This window comes from Juglans regia, chromosome 6 (genome assembly GCF_001411555.2).
Source record: "Juglans regia cultivar Chandler chromosome 6, Walnut 2.0, whole genome shotgun sequence".
NCBI lineage: Eukaryota > Viridiplantae > Streptophyta > Magnoliopsida > Fagales > Juglandaceae > Juglans > Juglans regia.
Window position 1 is genome coordinate 38,240,014 of NC_049906.1, and position 26,406 is coordinate 38,266,419.

Consider the following 26,406-nt stretch of genomic DNA (forward strand, 5'->3'; position numbering starts at 1 on the left):
GGTATAAACTATTGATATATTTGATATTCAAGACAAGGATCACGCGTTTTGTTTTGTTATATATTTATCCTGAAAATCATGAGTTAACCCAGAATTGATCTTCCATTTTGTTTAATATTCTCAAAATTGCCTCGTGCTTCTTATACTCCTTATGTAAACTAAACTTGGTATTCTTGGACGCCATGGTATAACTTCATTTTAAGTTTTGTTGGTGAAAAGATGAGCAATGGAGAAACGTGTAGGGATCATTGGGCCAGGAACGAGCGGCCTTCTTGCCTGCAAATACATATTGGATAGGGGATTTAATCCCATTGTTTTTGAAGCTGCAGAGAGTGTAGGAGGTTTATGGAATCATACTATATATAGAGTCGACCAAGCTCCAAAATGCCAAAGAAACTTACCAATCTTCAGATTTCCCTTGGCCTTCTTCGCTACAAGAAGTGTTTCCAATTCATACTCAAGTGCTCAAATATCTTGAATCCTATGCTCAACACTTTGGCATCATTCCTTACATCAAGTTCAACTCCAAAGTCATTAACATAGACTATGTTGGAGAGTCTTATGAAGAGATGGGGTCATGGAATCTATGGGGAGGAATCGGAAAGCCTTTTGGATCTAGAGGTAAATGGCACATTACCGTACAAGACACCAAATGTTTCTCCACAGAGGTAAGGTTCATTTGTATATATGTTTGGCAGGTAGTAAAGTAATACTCTTTGTACTATGAAAGGCATATCTGGGAAGTAGTTAATCTTGTAGATTTTTCAATTCAGGGAAAAGTTTATTTTCTAAGTTTTGCAATTTCTTTTTCAAGAAAAAGTAAGCTATTAATTCACCCTTCATTCAATTTTATTCATATTATTCAGATTGATATTGTTACCATGATAAGGTCACATGATCAATAGTACACCTAATCTAAAAACCGAGACTTTATTGTCCCAATTGTATTTCAGATGGTATCAATCAGAACTAATCACTGACCAAAAGGTGAGAAAGAATTCATTCTTGAATAAATTGACCCTTGGGCCTCGACTATGTTTTATTTGGCCAGGTGCACAAAGTGGAGTTTGCGGTTCTCTGTATTGGAAGATTCAGTGGCATCCCAAATATACCAGAGTTCCCTCCAGATCAAGGCCCAGAAGTGTTCAATGGTAAGGTTATCCATTCCATGGACTACGCTCATATGGACAAGGCCAGTGCTGCAGAATTGATCAGAAGAAAGAGAATTGCAGTTGTTGGTTCACAGAAATCTGCATTGGACATTGCATCAGAATGTGCAAATGCAAATGGTGAGAAAATCTTACTTATAGATATTATTTAGACAACTTTAACTAGGAAATTCTGAATGGAGAATTTCAGGATATTCAACGCTTCTTAACATGTCCCTTTTCACATTCCTGTATATCTTACCTTCTTTAATATAGGAGTTGAGTACCCTTACACAATGATTCAGAGGACTACTCATTGGTTTCTCCCTAGTGGCTCTTGTTGGGGAGTGAGCCTTGGCTACTTGTACTCGAATCGGTTTTCTGAGCTTTTGATTCACAAGCCTGGTGAAACATTCTTGCTCAAGCTTTTGGCAACCATGCTTTCACCCTTGGTATGCTTTTTCTCATCTTGGAATGCCCATATTCTTACACCAATTATATGTATGATGCTGAAGGTTGCACTTTCTTCAGAGATGGGGAATCTCAAAATTTGTTGAGAGCTATCTTAGATGGAAACTCCCAATGAGGAAATATGGAATGATACCTAAATGCAGCTTCTTTGAAGAGATTTCTTCATGTCGAATCAGAATGCTGCCTGAAAATTTTTACGACAAAGTGGAAGAAGGAAGCATCGTTTTAAAGAAATCACAAAACTTTAGCTTCTGTAAAGAAGGTCTGGTCATCAGTGGAGAATCTCTGCACTAAAAACAGATCTTGTAATTCTAGCAACAGGATACAAGGGTGACCAAAAGCTCAAGAACATGTTCAAATCTCAAATCTTCCAAAAGTACATTTTTAGTGCAGCGAGTTCACTAGTTCCCCCTCTTCAGGTCTGTCAGCTTATTAAATTTTTTGAATTCAATGTCATTTCAATGTTTTGGAGAGATTAAAGATTACTTAGACCATTCAGTTTTGTGTCGTTCTGATCCATCTCGTGATAAAACTTTCTTTATAAAAAAATGCAGACAGACTATTCACCCTCAGATTCCACAACTAGCAATAATAGGATATTCAGAGAGTCTCTTCAATCTGTGTTCCGGGGAAATTAGAAGTCAATGGCTAGCATATTTCCTTGATGGGAACTTTGCGTTGCCTAGCATTAGAGAAATAAAAAAGGATGTCATGATTTGGGACAATACCATGAAGCAATATGGAGGGAATTATTTCCTGAGGTCATGTATTCTGAGCATTAATATTTGGTGTAATGATCAGTTCTGCAAAGACATGGGACAGGAGCATAAACGAAAGAAGGGAATATTTGCAGAGTATTTTCAACCATATGGCCCCATGGATTATGCTGGTCTCTCACCAGTAAGCGAGAGGTGAAGATCAACTAGTTGGAATAAAATAATGAATGGAAGATTGTTTTGGATTGGTGCTTTATGTGCAGGAAAGAAGCGGAATCAGTGAACCATCTACTACTTCATTGTGAAATGGCTAAAGTGCTGTGGGATGGAATGTTTGGAAGGGTTGGGCTGAGCTGGGTTATGCCAAAAGCAGTGGTCGATTTTCTAGCAAGCTGGACCAACTTTCAAATGCATACTTGTTCCCAAGTGGCAGCTGCATGGAAAATGATGCCTCTGTGTATTATGTGGTGTATTTGGTTGGAAAGAAACGAGAGGTGCTTTAATGATAGGGAACGCAATAGAGATGCATTTTGGAAGTTTTTTATAAGCACTCTACTTAGATGGTTCTCTGCTATTGTACTCAAAGGAGGGGCTGTAAACGAGTTCTTGTCTTCGCTTTTCTAGTATTAGAATGTAACTAGGTGTTTCTTTTGTATACTTCCTGTGTACTTGGGTTTCGCCTATTACATTGTGCTTAATAAATTTTTTTAACTTAGCAAAAGAAATAAATAAATAATGAATGGAAGATTGAATAGCTTACGAATGGTACTTTTCTTTAGGTATTTGACACCTCGTATATACTGGCCATCTCCTTCTAAGCCATATAAGAATAGTTTCTCCCACTTACTTTCTTGTGAAGGCTTGTCAATGGCTAGGGCTTCAGATCTTCCAGAATAATTGGGTTTGGCTGCCCCAAAATATGAAGCATATCCAAAATGACAACCCTCCAAATGAATGTAATTGCTCTGTTTACATGGAGTTGTCACTAATTTACAACTTATCTTGAATTAATGAGTTTCCAAATGCATATTCTTGTCAGGTTGTCCAATCACTCTTAAATTATGAAGTGGTGGATTCTTTGTAGGAACCACACTTATGCTGTACTAGAGTTCATCTACTTCACTATTTCAGGATGTTTTGTGTAAGAGAAATTTAATTAAATAATTGTTTAATTATCCATCAATCATTTGATGAAGGATGATAAATAGCATTTTTTTCAGTATGACCTTTTTTTTTTTTTTTTTGAGACTGATGAGTCATAGAGCCTAGAAATCCCATCTATCTGGGTGATATCAATATATTATCTGGAATGGAATGTGCTACATTCGCTGCAATGGTGAAATGTTCCATCCATATCAGGAGCAGGTTGAGTTTCTCCAAAAGACTGTTCATCTAAATAATTGGAACCCCACTTTACCGCAAAATATTGATTCACATGCTTGGGCTGTTGTTCCAAAATTTCCGTATAATTCCACTAGAATCTAGAAATTAATTTTCTGAGGTCTGAAATTTCTTCACCTCCTAAATGATCATCTCAACCCAACAATGTTCTTTGTTTTTTGTCCCATGGAGAATCACAAGACTGTGCACCATAGGACATTGTCATATCCCCCATATTCATCTTTCTTATAATTGCCAACAAGACCTAAAGTTCACTTTTTGGTCAGAGACTATTCCTGGTCTCAGGTGATGTCTGTCTTAAGTAGAGTCTGTCTATGGTTGGATCTATCACAAAACTGTTCATGTTGTCATAGGATTTTAGAATCTTTTGATGGGTTTTTCCTTTCTTTTTTCTTTATTCATTCCTCTTATATGCCATCAAGATTGGCTCTTACAGCATCTTTTTTAAAAAACCATAAATAAATATGAGTTGCAGAGGATTCTGCAGAACTATAACTACTTGACAGGAGGAAGAGATCAAGGACTTAGTGCACATCATGTGGTCTTACAAATACTCTGAGCAAACTTTTAAAGCCTCAAACTAACTTTGATGTATGGAAATTTCCTTTCATCTTGTTCCTCTGTTGATTTCTTCTATTATGTATTTCCTCTGAATGATACTTTTCAAATAAGCAGGCCTGAAAAGGTAATGACATGGTAAAGACGTTGTATTATGTGGCTCATATCGAGTGGAACGAGTATACGGAGAAAGCAGGCTGATGCTGGGAGTGAAGCGGAATGGAGTGAGGGGAGCATAGCGTACCAAGCAGAACGGAGCAGAATTTTCTAATACCTCTATATGGCTAGGGTTAGTATAAATACATATGATGTAACCCTACTTTTGACAGTTAGTGAAAATTCAGCCCTTGCTCTTGTAGATGTAGGCATACTGCCGAACCAAATTAAATCTATGTATTTTTTTCTTTCTTTCTCTTTTTACATACTGTTCATAACTGCCACACGTAGCACAACAGAGGTAAAGTGACCACAACTTGTAAAAAGTACAGTAATTTAGTGTCTGAGTTTGTAATATGATAATGGCCTGGTTATCAGCCTGTGCTGACCATATACCGGCCATTCTAATGTGAATGTATCGAGTATAGTGTGTCAGAGTGTTTTTTTTTTTTAATATGCAAATATGGAGAAATGGTGAAACAATAGTAAGAAGAGTGTCTTTAAGAGATAGGAGTGCTTCCTTTCTAAGTAGAGGTGGATATCTTTTCTTGCCAGTTTGCTTGCGGTAGTAAAATGAAGATCTGCAGCGCAGAACTTTTGTGTAGTTTTGAGTCAGAGTCGATAAAACCAGTACAATGCTCTTTCTCATACATTAACAAAGGAAAAACCAGAGGGCGGATTGGAAAATTGGGATTCATTTTTTGTGTAAATCATAGGCAGACCATGAAGTTACAACTGATTCTTGCATAATATAGTCAAGACATGAGGTCATGCAAAGGAGATGTTGGACCTTGATCTTATCCCCGGCCTTTGGTCAGGGGGAAAGGCCGTCCACGTGACATATATAGCCCTCAAAATTCAGGGCGTTCATTGATATAGTTGTTGCTATAGTACCCCTTTTCTTTTTTCTTTTCCTTTTATTGGACATAAAACAACCTTTCTAAAGCCGACAAAGTTGGGTTTCATTTGGCTTTAAAAGAAAGTGAGGCTCTCTCGCAGTCTGATGCAGCAGAAGCAGATAGATCCCCCTCGTGCGGCTAGCCTCACACCCTCTGTTTCTTCTTCTAAACTTGCCCCTCCCCTAAGCTCCAACCAACACCTTGTCTGTGCTCGATCGTCAGGATCTTTGACCTTTGACCGCCAAGCGAAAGACAACCATTTCAACTACTTAACGAGTTTAAAAGAGGAATATATATATATATATTTGGTCAGTCTGTACATGACCAGCCTCGATCAGCTTCAGGGCTGTGGTACAAGTTTCTTGCTTTGTATAATATTTCTTGAAAGGATCGATCCAGCTTGCACGTGAGGTTCTTCCTTTGAATAATCCCATTCTGCTTTTCATGGAACGTGGGTTTGGCTACCTCTTGTTCTTTCTTTTGTTTCCTTTATTTTCATGTCACTGAAGGAACCGTCTTCTTTTTCTCCTTCTTCTTGTCACATGGGATCTAACTTTGCTCCTTCACGCATTCATGCATGCTCTTAGATTATAATCTAAATAATTAAATTTACTTCCTCTTATAAATTTAAACTCCGAAAACAAATGATACTTGCAAAGTTCATAAATGATATAATACAAACTAGCTATATCTATACTCCGATCAGTCGGGCATGGGATTTTGTTACTTGGTTACGGTTAATTCTGTCGTAAATAGAGTTGTGCTATCTCTTAGACTTAAGTCTTTAGAGATCTATTGTCTGGACTAGACCATATCAATTACGGAAGTGCGCTAAGAAATTATTAACATTTGTAATTGGCTTGTTAATTAATAGAATGCGATCTGTTATTATTGGAAAAAAAAAAACTAGCAATCACTTGATCGAGTTGTGTGTGTGTATATATATATATATATATATCAACTCAAATCCAAATTCCTCATCTAAATACATATATCAGGTGATCATCATTTTTCCAGATCAGAAGTAACTCTATTATCTGTTATTTTTTGTAAAACTCTATAATTTTACCAAAACATGTGACTTGCATACTTTGAAGATTGATGTCCTGTACGTAAGAACCGTAGGTGCATAATTGGATGGGAGAGTAAAAGGGTATAAATGGAATCAATGATGCAAACATAATATATATATATATATGTATTGGACACACTACAGACCCCAATAAGGTTAGGGAGTAGAGCTTAGTTAGAGAATGGAGGCTCAAGAAGCGAGGTCATCCTCAAAATTAGCACTAAATAATTAAAACCCCCATAAATGATATCGGGTCATTAATTCTGGTAAGTAGTGCTTAATGAGTTGTTTTTGTCTGTCAAATGTTTGGTACAAGACCACATTATTGTGAATTAGGCAACAGCTTGATCTCCTTAGTGGAGTGGTTGGTTGTATATGTTGCCATGTTTGATTCCCCAAAAACCGGGTTTCCTCTTATTACATGTATCTGTTGTGGCTTTCTTATCGTCATGTCTTCATGTTAGTGTTTAGGTGATGCCTGATCATTGGTGACTCTGACCCGATGCCCGGCATTTGACACTTTAGCACACCATAATATATGTAGGCTTTAGTTAGCTTTCATATAAATATATATATATATATATCATATCTTTGAAGTCTGTTTGGTTGCTGAGAAATCAAAAAGGATGAACAGAAGAGAAAATATATAGACTGTTGAATGTACGTACATTATAACTTAGCTGGTTTGTTTTCTCGGACAAAGGACGTACAGAACCTGCAGGCACCATGGCAATGGCATTTGCAGTACTACCAAATTAATGATCGAGCCCCGCAAAGGGCAGGCCTGAATTAAGTAGGGGAGTGGTTCCTAGGGACACCCAACCTAGCCTAGCTATATTAATTCATGAGCTGTGTTGGGTACAAATTAGACCCAAAACAAAAGCTTTTAAATATTAATCTTTTTGACATATCATCAACACATAAACTAAATGCTGGCTCGCACTCATATCTCAGTACGTGAGAGGTATCCGACCCCCAGCAACTTCTTCTTATCTCTTCTTATTTCTGTAAGTTGTGTTTTATTAACTAATTAACTTGGGGGACTAATTACTAACATTAATTAGCAGGTGGGACTTCAAAAAATAAAAAAAATAAATAAAGAAAAGAACAAGTGGCCAGTAAAAGTAGCTTGACTCCATCCACACTTTGCAGCTTTGAATATATGAAACTGAAGATCATGAGAAGTAACTAATTAAAAAAAAGGCAGAGTGACAATCAAGCATTACTACAAGAAAAATAGATATTTATAATATTTTTTACGATAAAAATAATTATTTATAATAAAAATAAATTTATTTTAACTAAAAATAACGATCGTAAATAAGTAATTTTTTTATAATACACGCGGATCTTTCATTTTATATAACTTGGCTCGTGATACCGGTTAACAACGTATATCTACAGCCATGTATTGTTCCTAATTTCAAAGTCCAAATGCAAGTTGTTAGCTCCAAAAAAATGTTTCACGAGTTAAATTATTAGAAAGGGAGGTGGTAAATAAATAAAAAAAAAAAATGGTGTAGGGCATCTCCTCCAAGGAGAGCTTCGTTAGTTTAGCATTAGAGCTCTCCAGCCTAGGAGATTATAAAAAGAAAATGGTTATAAACAATGGGAGACACGGAACAGCGCCCACGTTCCCCTCATATCTTCCTTTATTTATCTCTCTCTCTCTCTCTCTCTCTCTCTCTCATATGACAAAAATGATAAAATATTGTGTATCTCTCCAAGGAATAAATATATCCCTTTCCTCCCTTGTGAACCTCCATAAATACTCTTATCTCCATGCCCTAGTCCCTCTCTCTTCCTCTCTTCTGATTCACACCACTATACTTTGATAAAAGCTCAAAGCCAAAGGGGGTCTGTACGTCCTTTACTCTGAAGTACTGTTCGTTTATGTGATCATGGTATGCTCTCTCTCTCTCTCTCTCTCTCTCTCTCTAACAAAGATCTTAATTATATACTTGTTTGGCTCATCATACATACACAAAATTTATGTGTTTTGATTTGTTTATGATGGTCTATTAATAGGGAATTCCGAAGCCTGCATGGTTGGAAGCCCTCTACACGCAAAAATTTTTTGTTGGATGCTCCTACCATGAAACAGCAAAGAAGAATGAAAAAAATATTTGCTGCTTGGATTGTTGTACAAGTATTTGCCCCCATTGTTTACCATTACATCGATTCCATCGGCTTCTTCAGGTTCGTCGGTACGTTTATCATGATGTTGTTCGGCTCGAAGATCTTCAGAAGCTCATAGACTGCTCTAATGTTCAGGTTAGTACGTACGTACGTACACAAATTAATAAACAAGGTTATAATTAAGTACTTCTCATGTTCTTTTATAATTATTATAATCTCCAATATGTTTTGATAATTTTGCTGAATATTCTTCAACAGGCTTATACGATCAATAGTGCCAAAGTGGTGTTTATCAAGAAGAGACCTCAAAACAGGCAATTTAAGGGATCCGGAAACTATTGCACTTCTTGCGACAGAAGCCTCCAAGAACCCTTCATCCATTGCTCTCTAGGGTGTAAGGTAATTATCTCATGTCTGATATTGACTCCTAGATTATTTGAAGTTTTTCGTGATTTCTGAGACATATATATACAACGATTATATATACAAACGTTAGTGCATGCAGTGGATATATAAACATGATCAGATGCTCAGTTATAGAATTATCACAGTAAGAAAAAGAGTATTTGTGACGTATTATTTGCGATAATAATAACTATTTACGATCAAAACAGACTCATTTTAACAGAAAATAATCATTTTCGTAGAAAATAACTGATCCATAAATAAATAATTTTCTTATAATATTAGTGTATATGGATCCGTACAAGACCAAACTGATGAGATCGGATCATGCACATGATGATCATATTAATGTATAATTCGATATGTACTAGAAATATCATAAAAGTTCCAAGAAATTAAGTTTTGTTAGTGAAATTAGTATTAGATGTAAATTAATTAGTTTTGTATTCTGAATGATGCAGGTGGATTATTTGCTAAAACACCATAAGGACATCTCTCCATACCTAAGATCATGCAACACTTTACAATTAAGTCCAGATCACTTGTTAATGATGCCGCAAGACATGACAGGAGAGGATCAGGAGATAACTAATGAGAGTAGTACACCTCATTCTACAATCGTAGACTGTGAAGAGCAGATGATGAGCTCCTCTTCTGGCTCATCAGGGTCAGAGAACAATGTGGCATATTGCATGACTAGTACCCAAATTGTCAGGAAGAAAAGAAGTGGGCTATATCTGTGTGCAAGATCTGCCATTAATAGGGTTTCTGATCATCACGAGGACATGGCTACCAGCATCAGTAGAAGAAAGGGCATCCCTCATAGATCTCCTTTGTGTTAGACAAAACAAACTTCTTATTAATTATCACTACATTAATATTTTCGGTTTTGATAGCTTTGACTGAATCCTAGCTAGCACTACAAACTTCTTCTCTCTCTCTCTCTCTCTCTCTCGGAAAGTTGAAGTTAATATAATCACTTGGTCGGGGGGTTTTGTCTTTAATTAATGGCATCACGTGATTCCCAATTCCAAGTACTTATGGGTTTCTACATTTTTCTATGGTTTCTTCATATATATATATATATATATATATATATATATATATATATATATATATATATATATCTTATGATCATATATGTATACGAATAACATTAATTATTTTTAATTCATGAGGGGTCGTGAATTTAGAGTACTTGTCTTCCTGTCCCACATGACTCGTAATAAGCTGCCTAGCTAGCTAGCTTCATTTCCACAAGTTTATATACATATATACACACAAGTGCAAGGCATTTTCTACACGCCAGCCAAATTAACATACAAGTACGTAGCTAGAGGACACACGTGAATTTCCCTGCGTGTGTTTATCATATTGAGCACAGTACTACTGAAACTGAGATATATTAACTAATATTGTAAATGCTAAACCCTGCAGTAATCTTTGTCACGGCCTTCTCATGATGCTTCCTTTGACTTTGACTGCCATATATAGCACCATTAATTAATCTTCTTGAAGGGAGAGAAAGGGGTGGTGGAAGAGATCATGTATATAACCTAGCTAGAGAGTTTGAAAACTGGTTTGACCGGTCAAACCTCCACACTTTAGCTAGGGACTTGAAAATAGGATGAAAATTAACTAAGGCACCTAGCTGTGATATATATCATTTATGAATATAATTGCCAGGCCTCGGAAGCTTTCTTAATTCCTTCTTTTTTCATACTGCATGGGAATTATACTTTATCCCCAAACAATGACTCTTACTTAATTTGTGATCCTCTCCATTAAGAGCATCTAATGTCATCTAATTTTCAGCAATCAACAGTCAATTCATGATAACAATCGAGAGTTTTGCAAATTAATGTAATTATGTTTCAAATTGAGGGTACTATTGAGTTATGGAAATTCATGCCCACAATGTGTTTGACAAAAGACTAGAAATAAACCTTTGTGTTGTATTCCTCTGTTTTTCCATAATGTTCTCAGTTCATTTACAATCAGTATATATAGACAAAATTTACAACAACATATTCTAGATTTTTTATGACATCTTCCCTTTACACGAATATTCTTCATTGCTTTGTATTGTGCTTCCAGAATCATCTGACTTTGTGGTCCTGTTGTATTGCTCTCTTGTTATCATTCCTCTGTCATGCGAATATTTTGTTATTGTATTGTTGTTATTCCGCTTGTGTAGTGGAGTGCTTCAGTGAGTGTTTTTTATCCTCAATAGCCCCCCACGATTCAAGCGGCACTGGGTTGAGAGTGAGGCTTGAACGCATGAAATTAAAACGTGCAGTAGACAAAGGTTTGGTCAAAATGTCTGCTAGCTGATCTTTGCGAAACAAAAATGAAACAATAAGAGTCTTGGTTGCAACTCTATCCCTTACAAAGTGATAATCTAATTCTACATGTTATATTCGTGCATGTAGAATTGAATTTACAGTTAAATAAGTCACCCCCAAATTGTCACACCACAACTTTGGTGGATCTTTAAAAAAAAAAATCATAATTCTCATAAAAGAGATTGAATCCATAATACTTCACAAGTGGTATTAGCAATGGCTTTATATTCAGTCTTAGTTGAAGAACATGCAATAGTGGGCTGCTTTTTGGAGCCCCAAGAAACCAAATGAGAACCAAAAAATACACAAAATCCTCCAGTGAATTTTCTATCTAGATATCCAGGCATCTAGCCCAATCAACATCAGAGAAAATCGAGATATTACATGAAGAAGATTTGGAGAAAAACAAACCAAAGTGAGAGGTAAGTCTAAGATACCTAAGGATTCTTTGACTGCTTGCCAGTGTAAATTTTTTGGATTGTGCATGTATTGACAGAATTTGTTGATAGTGAAGGATATGTCAGGACGAATAAAAGATAAATATTGAAGACTACCTACTACACTCCTGTAAGTAAGAGGATCTTCAAATGAGGAACTGTCAAAGGCCGAAAGTTTAGTGGTGATAGACATTGGAGTTGAAACGGATTTCGCATTTTGCATGTTTGTTCTTTGTAACAGATCCAAGATATATTTAGATTGACAAAGAAACAGACCTTCATTATTTCGACAGATTTCAATACTTAGGAAATAATGTAATTGACCTAAGTGTTTGACAGGAAAAGTAGCACGAAGAGCCGAAATGAATTCTGAAATTAAGCTAGAATTTGAACTCATAACAATGATGTCATCCACATAAATGAGAACAAAAATGACATGAGAAGTGTTTCTATAAACAAACAATGATGTATTATATTTAGATTCTTGAAAACCCAATGAAAACAACTTGTTGCTTAGTTTTGAAAACTAGGCTCTAAGAGCCTGTTTAAGACCATAAATTACCTTTCTCAGCTTACTCACATATTAAGGATACTCAAGGTGCATGAACCCTGTGGGTTGTTGCATATAAACAGCTTATTCGATATCACTGTGTAGAAATGCGTGAGGTGGGCCAAGATTAGTGAATGGGTGCTACGGAAGATGTTGGAGCAATGGGTGCCGCATTAAAATTGGGAGAAGACTCGGGAACCCTAGAAGATGAAGGTGATTGAATGAGGGATGGGTTGGGTTGACTTAAGTGAGACGGTGAAGAGGTTGGGCTGGAGTGAGGTGGGCCAAGATTAGTGAGATTTAAATCAAAACTAGGGGTTCCCGAGTTTAGTGAATATATAACTAGTGATGGGCTAAGTGTAGCGGGCCGAGTTAGATGAATGGAATGAAATGAGGACAAAACTGAGAGGTTCAAAAATATGGGTAGTCAGTAGAATTTATTGGCCCGAACGTGTTTAATTTGCAAAAGGGAATTGATTTTCATTGAATAAAACATCTATAAATATAGGTCCGACCCATTAAAGGATCAAGACACACATAGCCCTTGTGATCAGGACTATAGCCCATAAAGATACAAAGTTTGGATCGGAGATTCATTTTGTGTCTATTAAATGGTTGTAAATTGGGCTAACATGCGGACCCAAAAACACGAAGAAATTTATAATCAGGAATTTTATGAAATAAGGCTTGAAACGGTGATTTGTTTTGTAAAACCGAAGTGGGCATTCGATTAATTAAATAATCTAAGGTTTGGAAAGTCTCTGACCATTATTTAAATGACATTAAAGCATGGGAAAAAAGTGAAAGCCTCGTTTCAACTATGTGCCTATGACGTCGCTCAACTATCCCATTCTGAGTATGAGAATAGGGACAAGTGAGGCGATGTATAATTCCATGATTATGAAGAATTTTTTGAAGAGGTCTAAATTCACCTCCAAAATCGGATTGAACAACTTTGATTTTAGTTGAAAAGTAATTTTTAAAAAAATTGCATAAAATTAGCAAGAAAAATAGCCGACACATCCGATTTGGACTGAATGGGAAACAACCACATATATTTGGTATCGTCATCTATTATAGCAAAATAAAACTTACAACTATTTAAGGATAACATTGGGGCCGGACCCCGTACATCTAGAAACACTAAATCAAAAGGTTGCTTAGACTTTGAAGAAGACAAAGGGTGAGGGAGAGAGTGTGACTTAGACTGAAAGCATGTCGTACATGACTGCATATTTTTGTTGGAATTGACAGGAAGTTGAAAACACCGAAGTGTGAGGTTGGTGATGCGAGAGGAATGATGGCCTAGTCGAGTATGCCAGTGATAAGTGGATGTGCACTCACCAATATTTGCTTGAAGAGGAACGGAAGAAGGCATGAAATCTGTAGAAAGACATACAAGTCGTCTTTAACGAGGCCTCGGAATAAAACCACCTTGGTGTGAGAATCCTTCACAAAGAAAAAAGTGGAATGAAATTCAAAATAGACACTGTTATCTTCACAAAACTGGTGGACTGAAAGCTGAGTGCCCAGGTTTGTGGTAGACTTGACACAAGGGACCACGTCTCTAAGAGAAGGATGGTAAACCACAACCATGGCCTCGTCTCCTCCAAATGACCCCCTCTGCCACGATGTGAAGGTGAATATGATGGTGAAGATGGGGCTGAGGATTTAGTAGTGGTGACATGAGCTGTGAGAGGATTAGCACTAAGAAGTGTAGTTGTTTGGTGAGCTAAACGAGACTCATGGTTAAGAAGGAAACTACATATTTGATGAGGAGTAAGAGGATCAGCTTAGGTGGTTAGTCCAACAAGTAAAAACACTGAGAACTTAGAATCCGAGAGGGGTTGGCCAATAGCTCCCATGGAGGCTGCTAAAGTTTTGGCTTTGTGAAAGTAAGCCGTAATGGACTTGGGACCTTTTACAAAGTTGCAAGTTGATACTGTGTTTGCATTATGTGTGCACTGAAATGTGCTGCAAACAAACTATGAAGAAGTGACCAGACTTCACGTGAGGTAGAGCAGTCCAGCACCTGTGCTAGAACTTGCTTGGACATGGAGGAGTTTAATGCAGAAAGAATAAGCTGGTCAGTCAAAACTCATTTGACATAATCGAAATTTTCGAGTCTATCAACAACATAGGGAGACATTTCACACGAGCCATCCACATGATGAAAGAGTTGATGACCTTTGAGGAAATGCACCATTTGAGCCTTCCACAAGAGGTAATTATCAATGGATGAATTTATATTTATAAAATGATTTGCTAAGTTAGGGATGTTGGGATTAATGGTGGTGGAATTCATGGTAGCGGAAGAAATATCAGAAGAGTCGAAATTAGCCATGAAGAAGTTGAGGGATTGAATGAAAAGAAGAAGAGAAAAAAAAATTATAAACGTGAGTCTTATGAGGCTCTGATTACCATATTGAGTTATAGAAATTCATGCCCACAATGTGTTTGACAAAAGACCAGAAATAAACCTGTATGTTGTATTCCTCTGTTTTTCCATAATGTTCTCAGTGCATTTACAATCAGTATATATAGACAAAATTTACAACAACCTATTCTATGATTTTATGACATCTGTACCTTTACACGAATATTCTTCATTGCTCTGTATTGTGTTTTTAGAATCATCTAAGTTTGTGGTCCTGCTACATTGCTCTCTTGTTGTCATTCATCTGTCATGCAAATATTCTGTTGTTGTATTGCTGCTATTCCACTCTTGTGTAGTGGTTTGCTTCAGTGAATGTTCTTTATCCTCAACAAGTACTGATAGCTTTGATATGTTGCAAAATAATAGATGATCATGCATGTGGGGGTAAGTTCAATTTTCCATTTCTGTTTTGAAACCTTTATATATATATATATATATATATATATATATATATATATATCTTACTTTACTTTAATAGGAAGATTTTAATTTCCTTGAGCCGAAAATAATTATGACTAATTGCAATTCAGATTTCTATAGCCTCAACCTTATGATCGTGATGCGGAAGAATGATCGAAGAGCTTGCTACGAAAAGAGTTATGTTCAGAAAAATTCTCAAGAAATACATCTGAGTAAAAGAAAGCTTCTCATATTGTCTTGCTCTATTTTCATACAAGGATACAGTATTATCTCAAATGTGGTTGACATCTAGCTAAGAACTATCATTTTTCTATTAGTAATGCTACATGCAGTTGTAAAAAATGTATAAACGCCGCACAATCGCCTTAAAAAAGAGTAGAATTTACTATTAAAAAATTAATTTTTTTTCTATATATATCTCATATTTACTTATTTTTTTTAAAATGATTATACGGCGCTTGTACACTCTATAACTGTAAATATCATTTTTTTTTATTATTTATTAATTTTCTGGTTAGCATTTTATTTTCTTTTCTTTTGAACAAGAATCAGAGGAATCGATCATAGCGATCCATGAGCACGATCTTAACTCTGAATCAAAAGACAAAACACTCGTTTTGGACTGATAAGACATGATTACTTTTCCTACTTGCCATTTGGGCTATGAATATTGGTAGATGTTTGGGTTGAAACTGGATCAGGTGGCCATGTTGGCTGCTATTTTACTTGAAATCTGAATGTGGGCTTATCTTATATCCATGGCTATAGTCATGGGCTGGCTTGGTTGGATTTCCAGAGTCCTTGATTTGCAGTTGCAAACTTGCAAGCTTGCTGGTAAGATTCGGATCTGATCACTCTGTTTTCTTCTTTTGTAATTCTTATATGAAACTGAGACATTTAAAAAGTTTAGATACACAGATTACATAATTACATAAATGAAAACTTTTTCAAGTTAGTTTCAGTGTGATTTGACAGCAACTTGATGCACTGAATTTCCTAACACTGACTAATTAGGCTTTGAAAAATGAGTCAAGTTCTGCTCCAATTTCTTGTGTAATCGATTAGTCAGTTGACTCATTAGATATGGGCAATAGCCAAATTTACCCTTGTTTTCCTCAAAACTCCTTTGTTTTTCACTAACCAGAATTTTGAATTACTTGCAGATTAATGACAACTAAAGTACTTCATCTTCATGATTACTGTTTTGGAATCATCATCTGTACTGCTGCAATTGTTCATTAACTAAGATTAATTTGAATTTCATCATAATCCTAAACCCAAAAAAAAAAAATCATATATAAATAAGCTCTGTTTTTAAGTAAATAATTGATATACAACTTAAATTAAAGGCGGTGTGGAGTATCGTTGAACCATGTTTTCTACGAGGATAATACTGTGACGATTTTCTAGCCAAGCAGAGAGCTAAGAGCTCGAATATGGATTGGACCATAAACAATGAGAATTTTATCAATCACATTTAAGATCTTCTTCGTATAGATAGAATGGGTTTTCCTACTTGCAATTCAAGTAAGTTTCTATTGGTTAATTCTATTTGTTTCATTTGAGTTGATATTTGTTGGTTATTTTCTTTGCAGGTGCCTTTCGTTTCTTTTTATTTTTCTTGGGCATATAATTTTTTATGAATATTTTTTACTGTTTTGTTTTGTGGTCGGTTTGTTTTATCTTTTTTTATGGATGGGTTCGGTTTTCTTGTATATATGTAACTCTTATGTATTTGATTGTAATTATAATTTTCTTTTGTTATAAATTAGAACTGTCAATAAAATTAAGATATCATCTTATTTTTAAATATATATATATATAAAAAAAAAAAAAAAAACACAAACATAATCTTAAACTAAGCATTCATACAAGTGCTAATCCTAAAAAATCTAAGACACCATCATGATCAGCATATTGTGTCAGAACCCAAGCCTTAAAGCAAACGCTTCTCCTTTTTCCTTTTTTTTTTTATGAGTTGGTATAATCGTGCACTTTCTAGGAAATTGACTCTTTTACACAGATGAAAAAATTTATTTATTATCTATTTTTTTTATAATATAATATTAAATTATAGATTATTTAATTATTTAATAAGAGAGATGAAAAAAAAGATCACCATGACTCATAGATTGATATTCTTAGATTGTATTTAGATATTAAGTTAAGTTAAGTTGAAATAATAAAATATTGTTAGAATATTATTTTTTAATATTATTATTATTTTAAGATTTAAAAAAATTAAATTATTTATTATAATTGATATTAAAATTTAAAAAAATTATAATGATGAATTAAAATAAATTGAAAAAAGTTAAGTAATCAAAGTTTCCTGCAAATGGGACCGAACTGTCGGTGAGAGTAGATTTTTGTTTCTTTTCTACTTTGATAAATATAGAACAGACAGAAACAGATATGTCAAAAGCAGTGTTGACAAAAGGCCATGCAAGGTGTCAAATGCTGTTGATTTTGAAGTAGATAAGCTGCCGACTAAATTGTGCAGTAGAACAGTGCCAAATGGCTCCTCATGAGTGGCCCACCCACTTGTTTCAAAACCCTTTTAAAGCTCCTCTATTATCATCATTATTATCAGTATGAATAAATTAAAAAAGTTTTAATAATTCTTGATCAAGGCTATGCATGCCATGTGCTGCAAAAGGAAATATGATGATCCAAGCTGGTCAATGAACTTAATCACCAATTCCCAATACGTGTCTATTGTTACAATATAATTATATCTGAAACAGGTGGAACTATCCCAGTTCAAATTTTTTTTTTTTTTTTAAAAATTAATGAAATTTGGCTGGATTGGATTGGCTGAAACATTGCTGTGATTAGATTCCAAGATCATGATCTTCTAAGATTTTTATGATAATATTTTAAAGCAAAGACTTTGCTTATTCATGAGAACATGAGCGTACAAGAAAAGAAAAAGGTAAACAGCCAAATGCCAGACATGACAAGGTTTTTTTGTGGATCACTCCAAATCCATGTAGACGTAACATAAACAGGTTTATGATCTCATTGATCGACGTGTATGTCCAGAACGTACGTAATGATCTGTTCTTATTTTTTGTTAAATCTCAAAACCCATAATGTTTTTTGTTTTGTTTTGTTATTACTATTATTTCTTGTTTTAATCTTTGACTATGAACATGTACGTAGCTAGCATGATTTTACAAGGCTGTCACCACCGGGCATCAACAAAATCACAGTACAAGAAATCCAATAAAACTCAAACACAAACACAAGTATGAAATATTAGTAAGATAGTGTATGAATAGTAACGAGATAGTTTGAGTTAAATATTTTAAAAATTTTAAAAAATAAGAAAAAAAAATTAAAATAAAAAATATTATAAAGTTAAAATATTTTTATTTAAGAATTTGAAAAAAAATTGTAATTATTTCTTATTTTTCTATTTAAAAATTTAAAAAATTTGTAAGAATAGTGATAGAGTCACCGAAAATATGTCTTGAATAGGATTACCGAATAGTATATTTTAGTTTTTTTTTTATATATATATTTTTTTAATAATCATAAATATTTAAATAAAATTTATAATATCATTAAAAAATACTTACTTAATCACTAAATTAAAAAAATCAATCAAAATATTATTTAGATTTTGAATTTGGAATTCAAAATATTTTTGAGATTATAATAATTAATTTGAAAAAATCATAATAATTATATTAAAAATTTAATATTTAAATTATATTTAAAAATAAGGTGATTATTAATATTGGAAACGGGAACGCAGGCTGGCCGACTGCATGACAGTCTCAGAATGATTGACAACTCAGGCACCTCAAACAAACAAAATTCATTTTTCATGCAGGACGGACAGCCAGCTAGCTATCCACGTTTTTGCTGGTCCATCCTCCCTTTATCTTTTTATTTTTTTATTTTTAAATTTTATGTGCTTCTCCTAATTCTCAACAATTAAATTATTACATATCGATAAGAAGCAAAAGCATCCATCTTGCACGTTCTAAATCAGGCTAAAAGTAATAAAACTTAAGCAGCAAGATATTACATATTAATTAATTCATTATTATCGTTTCCTTGTTTGGATGTGACACGCACCAACTCAACTTCATGCCTTTTTTTTTTTTTTTTTATATGTTTATTGTAGTGATCAGAAAGAAGATCATGAATTTCCCAACCCGTTTTAGTCTAATTTTCAATCATAAATCAAACATTATGAGCTTTGAATTTTAGGTGGACCATCCTCTATCTACTTTATATGCTTCTTATCCTTGTAAAGTACTAGCCAGCTGAATCAACCAACCAAACGCCTATCTTTAAGCCTCGTTTACAATATCTCATAATATTTATTAATTCTTTATGAATAATAGTAAAAAATAATTAATAATTTATAAATAATAATAAATAGTAATAAAATAATTAATAATATACGAGAATAGTCCCTAATAAATTGTTTAATTTATTTTTATAAATTATTTCAATTTATTTTATTATTATAATTTTTTTTAATTTTAAAATAAAATATAAAAATAATAATATTTTATTTAATTTTTTGTGTTAGGTTAAAAGAGAAGGTTTAAAATGTGGGTATATATTGATGGAATTAAAGACCCTCTTTTATATGCCTCGTGAACTTTGACAGTCCCATGATTGAAGAGAGAAAATGAAAAGACTACTTGTTTTGTTTCCAAACGTTATTATGATTTTATCCGTTATTTTTAGGTTTAATTAGAACTTCATTTTCTTGGCATTTCTTTTCATGAAAACGTAAAATGACCAGTAGACTGCTTAGGACAGATTTGGAGATTTGGAGGTTAGATGAGAATTTTATATTTTATTTTAAAATTAAAAATATTATTATTATTTTAAAATTAAAAAAAATATATTAAAATTTGAAAAAATTAAATTATTTATTATATTTTATATAAAAATTTAAAAAAATATATAATAATAAAAAAAAATAAAAAAATAAAATTTTTATATTTTATCTTACATCCCAAATCTATCCTGAATCCCTGATGTTAAAGCAATTGAATTTTTGTTTTATATAAACTCATTTTTTTTTTTAAATTAATTAATGTTTGTTGGAAGAGAATATATTGTTGTATAAAAACAAAAGATTATTCGATAGGAAATCTTCTCCTTCACAGAAGCACCAGATCAAGGTTTTTTACACAACAATGTGGACAAACCTTCACCACGTCGGTACCCTTTCTTCACGAATCATTTCTATGGTAATGGTCGGCTCCATTTCCCGTACATTGTGCCGCATATATCTCAGCTCTTTAAGGAAATAATATCACACCCATACAGACCCCCTCTCTCTCTCTCTCTCTCTCTCTCTCCATCTCTCTTATCTGAAAAACCAGAGTTTCCAGCGTCAGTTAGTGGAAACAAAGGAAAGCGTACCCACAATGTTATGCTTCAGATCAGGCCCATCGTTTTTCCTTTTTTCTTTGTTCGTCTTCCTCTACATCTCTTCTGCCTTTGGAAGCTCTTGGGTCCACCATACGCTTCGTAGTCGAGGTAATGACTAATGAGTTTGCTTCGCTTCGCTATTATCTCCATTTTCAGTTTTCTGAAACTCTGTTTTTTTTTTTTTTTAACAATCTGTTTCATAAAGGTGACTTTTTTTTTTTTTCATATGTGTGTGGTTTTGGATGTTATAGAGGTTTTTATTGAAAAAGAATATGCCGGGGCGGTGCAATGGAGCACAAGGAGGTCTGTTGCGGAAGAGGGTGCAGGGAACTCGTCTCTGATATTGGCCAAGACGAGGACGCACAGGAAGGATCCTCTTGATCACTTTAAGCGTTACACTGGTGGCTGGAATATCAGTAATGAACACTATTGGGCTGTGAGTTTTTTTTTTTTTAATCTTATATATATTTTCTTATCTGGGTTTTTTTATTTCCTTGAATTAGTATTCCATAATTTTATCCGATTTTTTCTTTTCGGGAACAAGTTTTTTTTTTTTTTTATAGGTAATAAGAAATTTAATTTCAAGTAAATAGGCATAGCCATGTACACAGGAAATATATAAGTGATTATACCTCAATACAAGTTAAAGAAAAACAAAATTAAAACAAAACATTACAAGTATTCCCATTCCTTGCAAGGTTCTTCACCCAAAAACTTAAGAGCTAAAGAAAAACTCCCTAAATTCTCCCATAGTACGTTCGCGATCATCGAAACACCTTCCATTTCTCTCTAACCATAAACACCAAAACAAACAGGGGATCATCCTCCAAAAATCTGCACTGCCTCCACAAGTTACAACCCACTGTACCATGCCAACTAAAATCCACCACTCGCAATGGCATAACCCAAACAATGCCAACCCTTGCAAATATCTCATTCCACAAGGCTGGCACAAAATCACAATGGAGAAAAAGATGATTAGCAGATTCACCATCTTTTTTACACATAAATCACTAATCCATTACAAATAATCCTCTTTTCCTCGAATTATCTGCGGTTAAAATTTTCTCAAGTGATGCTAGCCAACAAAAGAATGCAACTTTACTAGGGACCTTTGTTTTCCAGATACATTTCCAGGGGTATGCTGAGTCACCATGACTATTTAACACCTTGTAGTAAGATCTCACTGAAAATCTGGAATTATAATCATGTATCCACAGCAGCCTATCCTCCCTATTCTAATCGATCTTCATATCATATAACTTTGCAAAGAAATCAGCAGCTTCACACACTTCCCAATCCTGTAATTCTCTATTAAAATCCACATTCCAGTGCAGAAGATTATTAGAGATCTGATACGATTCAGCCACTGCAGCCCCTTTGTTTCTAGCTATCCTAAAGAGATTAGGATAAATAGATTTGAGAGCTGAATCCCCACACCATACGTCATGGCAGAAAAAAAATATTAGTCCCTTTCCCCACTTTGAGTGCATATTGGATTCTTTTGTTGTTGTTTTTTTTTTTTTTTCTATCATTGATATTGTCGTTTTAGAATCAATAATGGCCTATGTCTCATTTGGGTCCTTATGTGCTTTGCATTTCTATTATTTTGGATAAACTCTGTTTCTGACCTTTGTCCATTGTATACTGTGTTAAAAGTATTGCATTAGCCTTATTGCTTTGAATTTGCTTATACTATTGTGGATTCTTATCTCAAATCCTGTGTTGATCTTCTAGTCATTAGTTTGTTCAATTAACTTTGTTTTTTTAACTCTGATAATGCAGTCTGTGGGTTTAACTGCGGCGCCATTCTTTGTCATTGCTGTTGTTTGGTTTGTCCTCTTTGCGCTAACCTTGTTCATCGCCTGTCTCCGCCATTGCTGTTGTCCAAGAGAGCCTTATGGCTATTCTCGAATCGCCTATGCTCTATCCCTTATTTTTCTCATCCTCTTCACCCTTTCAGCAATGTATATCTCTTGTATTCCCTCTATAAAGCACACTCATTAAACTCTTATGCTCCATTATATAATTGTTGAAACTAATCTTTTCCAACTCCCACAATGTTTTCTTGTCCAATTACAGAGCTGGATGCATAGTTCTGTACACTGGTCAGGGGAAGTTTCACAGCAGTACAACCTACACACTTGAATATATTGTGAATCAAGCTGATACCGTTTCCGAAAACCTCAAGAATGTGTCAGGTTATCTTGATGCAGCCAAGGGAATTACGGTGGATTCAATATTTCTGCCATCAGATGCCAAGAAGAACATCGACGATATTAGGACAAAGATCAACTCTTCTGCTTCCACTCTTTCTCGGAAGACTTCAGATAATTCAAAGGATATACAAGATCTCCTGGATAGTGTGTAAGTATAATCTCATCAACTTTTTCTGGTACTTGAAATGATTTTGGTTAACATTTATCTGTTCCTTTGCTCTGCAGAAGACGGGATCTTATTATTATTGCGGCTGTTATGCTCTTTTTGGTATTTATCGGATTTAGTAAGTCTTTTGTTCTATTGGACTGTAGGCAGACTATTTTCAATATTTGACTTATAATAATTGTGGCTTTTTCTTACTACTGTATTTGTGCCTACTCATTGCAGTATTTTCCATTTTTGGGATGCGACCTCTGGTATACCTGTAAGTGATATCAACATTAAAATTTTTCATGTTAATTTATAATTTTGGAAGTAGTTCTGTTCAAGTCATCTTATTCTTGTCAATGAACACTTCCATGTGATGCCTACAGCTTGGTGATAATTGGGTGGATTCTTGTTACTGGCACATTCATTTTGTGTGGCGTTTTTCTCCTGCTCCATAAGTAAGTTCTGCTTGGCTACGGTTGTTTTCTGTCCATTATTTTCTTTTTCTTATCTATGCTGCCTCATCAATGTATTGGTTTTTAATATGTTCAGCTGATGTTTGGCTTTTATGAACCAACAATGGGACATTTCCTTATTCTTTCTCTTTTTTTAATACTTCTTTTCACAAACGAATGGGACCAGACATTTCAGTTTCCATTCTGCAAGAAAAGGGCAATCGTGTACATTTTTTTTTTCATTGAGCTGTCTATAATTTAGCAACAAATATGGAATTGCCTTGACAATAGATTGAGACATAAACAAGCAAAATGTTCCACATTTCTTTTTTGGCTCAGTTTTCTTTCCTGTGACTGACATGTCTTCTCATGCATACGAACACATTACTGGCCTTAATAGCGTTTTATTTTTTTCAAATAATATGCACAAATAGTCAGTTCACCTTCAAGCACTGAGATTTTCAGAGTCCTTACCCAGTGCATTTCTGGTCATTTATCATTTTTTCTGTTTATTTAAACTCAAATGCTGTGAGTTATAAGTAGCCACTCTGAATGGCAACTGGTGTTGCAGTTGGTTCATAGAAGTCAATGGTTGTTAAATTTTTTAGATGGGGCTCCGAACATGTAATTGTGGCTCAATTTTTAGTTATACTTGTCAATGCCTATAAGGCAGTCCTGAAACTTCCATTTTGACTCATTTGTTGGTCCTCAGACCGTGATACCCCATATGACACAATTGGAACCTTACAATTGGTGTCCCATTGGAATCTTATAAAGAGCAAGAATTTTTCCTTCTCAAGTAATGTGGGATCTCATTCATCACCTACCCTTATCCTTATCATATGGGGTATCACATAGACACTCTGACATCCTAATGATCCTTCCCTTTTGAATTCTATAAGAATAGCTCATACGATTATGGTATTTTGTTGATTGTAATGTTGGATGTCCAAACTTTAGTATATGTTAATGTGCATAGGATTCTGTAAAATACCTTCGATTGTGTTACAATGTAATTGATAGACCCGAGAATGACTGCTTTTTTCTCATCTCCACCCCTTCCCTATAACCAGCCGTTTTGACTGTAACTATCCTTACAATTTTGTCGAAATATTAAGCTAGTGAAGTTTAGGAAGCAAAAACATCAAGATATATTTTAGAAAAGCATTAAAAATTCATGCCAAAAGAACCTTTTTTGAAAAGCAAGACCTAGTTGTATGAGAATTGGAAAGTTGTGATTTTAAGTTTAACCTTTCTTTTATCATAAAATTAGTTCGGCTGTTTTTATTTTTTTGAGCCTTTTTCTCCAGCTAATTGAGTTGCCAAATTCTCAATTGTTTGTTGATTTCTTGAGTGTCCAGAGTTCAAAGGCTAGCTTACTTATAGCTAACTTTGTGCTATTTAGTCCATCAAGTAATCTGAAATATATCCAAAGATCAACACTAATCACAGCTCAATCAATTAGCCGATGGATTGGTTACGGCACTATTTACCATATCTCATGACTCTTTTGCAACAGCTCCATGTTGCACATTTAATCTCTAGATCTAACTTCTTTTTGTAAATGCATTAGTGTGGCTGCAGATACATGTGTCTCAATGGATGAGTGGGTCCAGAACCCCACTGCACATACAGCTTTAGATGATATACTCCCTTGCGTGGACAATGCAACTGCCCAAGAAACTCTATTACAATCCAAAAATGTCACCTACCAGCTTGTCGTTGTGGTTGACACGATGATCAACAATATCTCTAATATTAATTACCCATTTGGGCCCTTGTATTTCAATCAATCTGGTCCATTGATGCCTGTTCTTTGCAACCCATTTCATGCTGATCTTACGGATCGGCAATGTGCTGCTGGTGAGGTGCAGTTTAACAATGCTACAGAGGTAAGATAACGGAAGTATTTGAATTTTTTTTATAAGATATAGATTTTTATTGAATGCCTGTACTAAAGAAACGGTGTTTCATGCCCTGGTTTTTGCCTAAGTTGGATTTCCATTTAAATGCACATACACTTATAGACTACAATCCCACTATAATTGTCGACGGAAACTTTTGGCAGTTTGGGATTTCCATTTATTTAAGGATTTGGAAACTAATAGATAAAATTTGTGGGGATTTCCTTACCGATAAAAAATAATGATTTTCTTGTGAAAGTCCCGCTGCTGCTCTCTCGTGGCAGAAGCGTATCTACTTGTCTTTCACACATAACACTTGTTTGCTTATTGTAAACGAATGAGAGTTTCAATCTTTGTTTCAAGCAGGTGTGGAAGAAATATACCTGTAAAGTTTCAGCATCCGGTATTTGTACCACGCCTGGCCGGGTGACCCCAACCTACTACAATCAGATGGCAGCTTCTGTAAATGTGAGCTATGGCTTGTACCGTTACGCTCCATTCTTGGTTGGTTTGCAAGACTGCACTTTTGTACGAGAAACATTCACAGCAATCAGTAACGATCATTGCCCTGGTCTGCGAAAATATAGTGAATGGATCTATGTTGGGTTGGTGATGGTATCTGCTGCTGTAATGCTCTCATTGATCTTCTGGGTTATTTATGCTAGAGAGCGACGCCATCGCGTATATACTAAACGGCACATGCCTAGATCCTTGGAAGAAGAAGGCAAGGCCAGATAGAGATATCCTGGTGTATCCCTTTTAGGCAAAAAAAGTTCTTTTCATGTACGTATTTGTGAAAAAGTTAATGAGCGATTCTGTAAAAGTTTTGTACATTATGCTAGTGATCCTTAGGTTTGACGACTCTGCGCTGTAGTATTTGTTCCTAAATTGCACTTTATTATTGATGTTTAATAGCCGCTTCCAGGAGAAATGGTCTCTTTGGGCCAGCTTTTGACTCTTCAAACACAAGAAAATGACTCTTTCAAGTTACATATAGTTGTAGAGTACGCAAGTATGATGTAGTTATTTTGAAAAAAGTGAGATCTATTATTAAAAAATTAATTTTTTTTAAATATGGGTCTCGTATTTATTCAATTTTTTTTAAAGTGTTTGCGTA

At 34.7% G+C, this 26,406-nt stretch overlaps 2 protein-coding genes and 1 pseudogene across 2 annotated transcripts; all 3 read left to right on the forward strand.

Moving 5' to 3' along the window:
* The first annotated feature begins 226 nt into the window (after positions 1-226).
* Positions 227-2,990, forward strand: LOC108982098 (annotated as a pseudogene).
* A 5,235-nt stretch (positions 2,991-8,225) lies between these two features.
* LOC108982188 lies at positions 8,226-9,993 on the forward strand. Its single transcript, XM_018953492.2, has 4 exons — positions 8,226-8,325; positions 8,450-8,695; positions 8,819-8,959; positions 9,427-9,993. Exons 1-4 carry the CDS (start codon positions 8,323-8,325, stop codon positions 9,805-9,807), a joined length of 771 nt encoding a protein of 256 aa, XP_018809037.2. The 5' UTR covers positions 8,226-8,322; the 3' UTR covers positions 9,808-9,993.
* A 10,252-nt stretch (positions 9,994-20,245) lies between these two features.
* Positions 20,246-26,236, forward strand: LOC108982179. Its single transcript, XM_018953480.2, has 9 exons — positions 20,246-20,671; positions 20,815-20,999; positions 22,349-22,530; positions 22,646-22,930; positions 23,008-23,066; positions 23,171-23,207; positions 23,317-23,388; positions 24,959-25,277; positions 25,656-26,236. Exons 1-9 carry the CDS (start codon positions 20,560-20,562, stop codon positions 26,025-26,027), a joined length of 1,623 nt encoding a protein of 540 aa, XP_018809025.2. The 5' UTR covers positions 20,246-20,559; the 3' UTR covers positions 26,028-26,236.
* Positions 26,237-26,406: the final 170 nt, after the last annotated feature.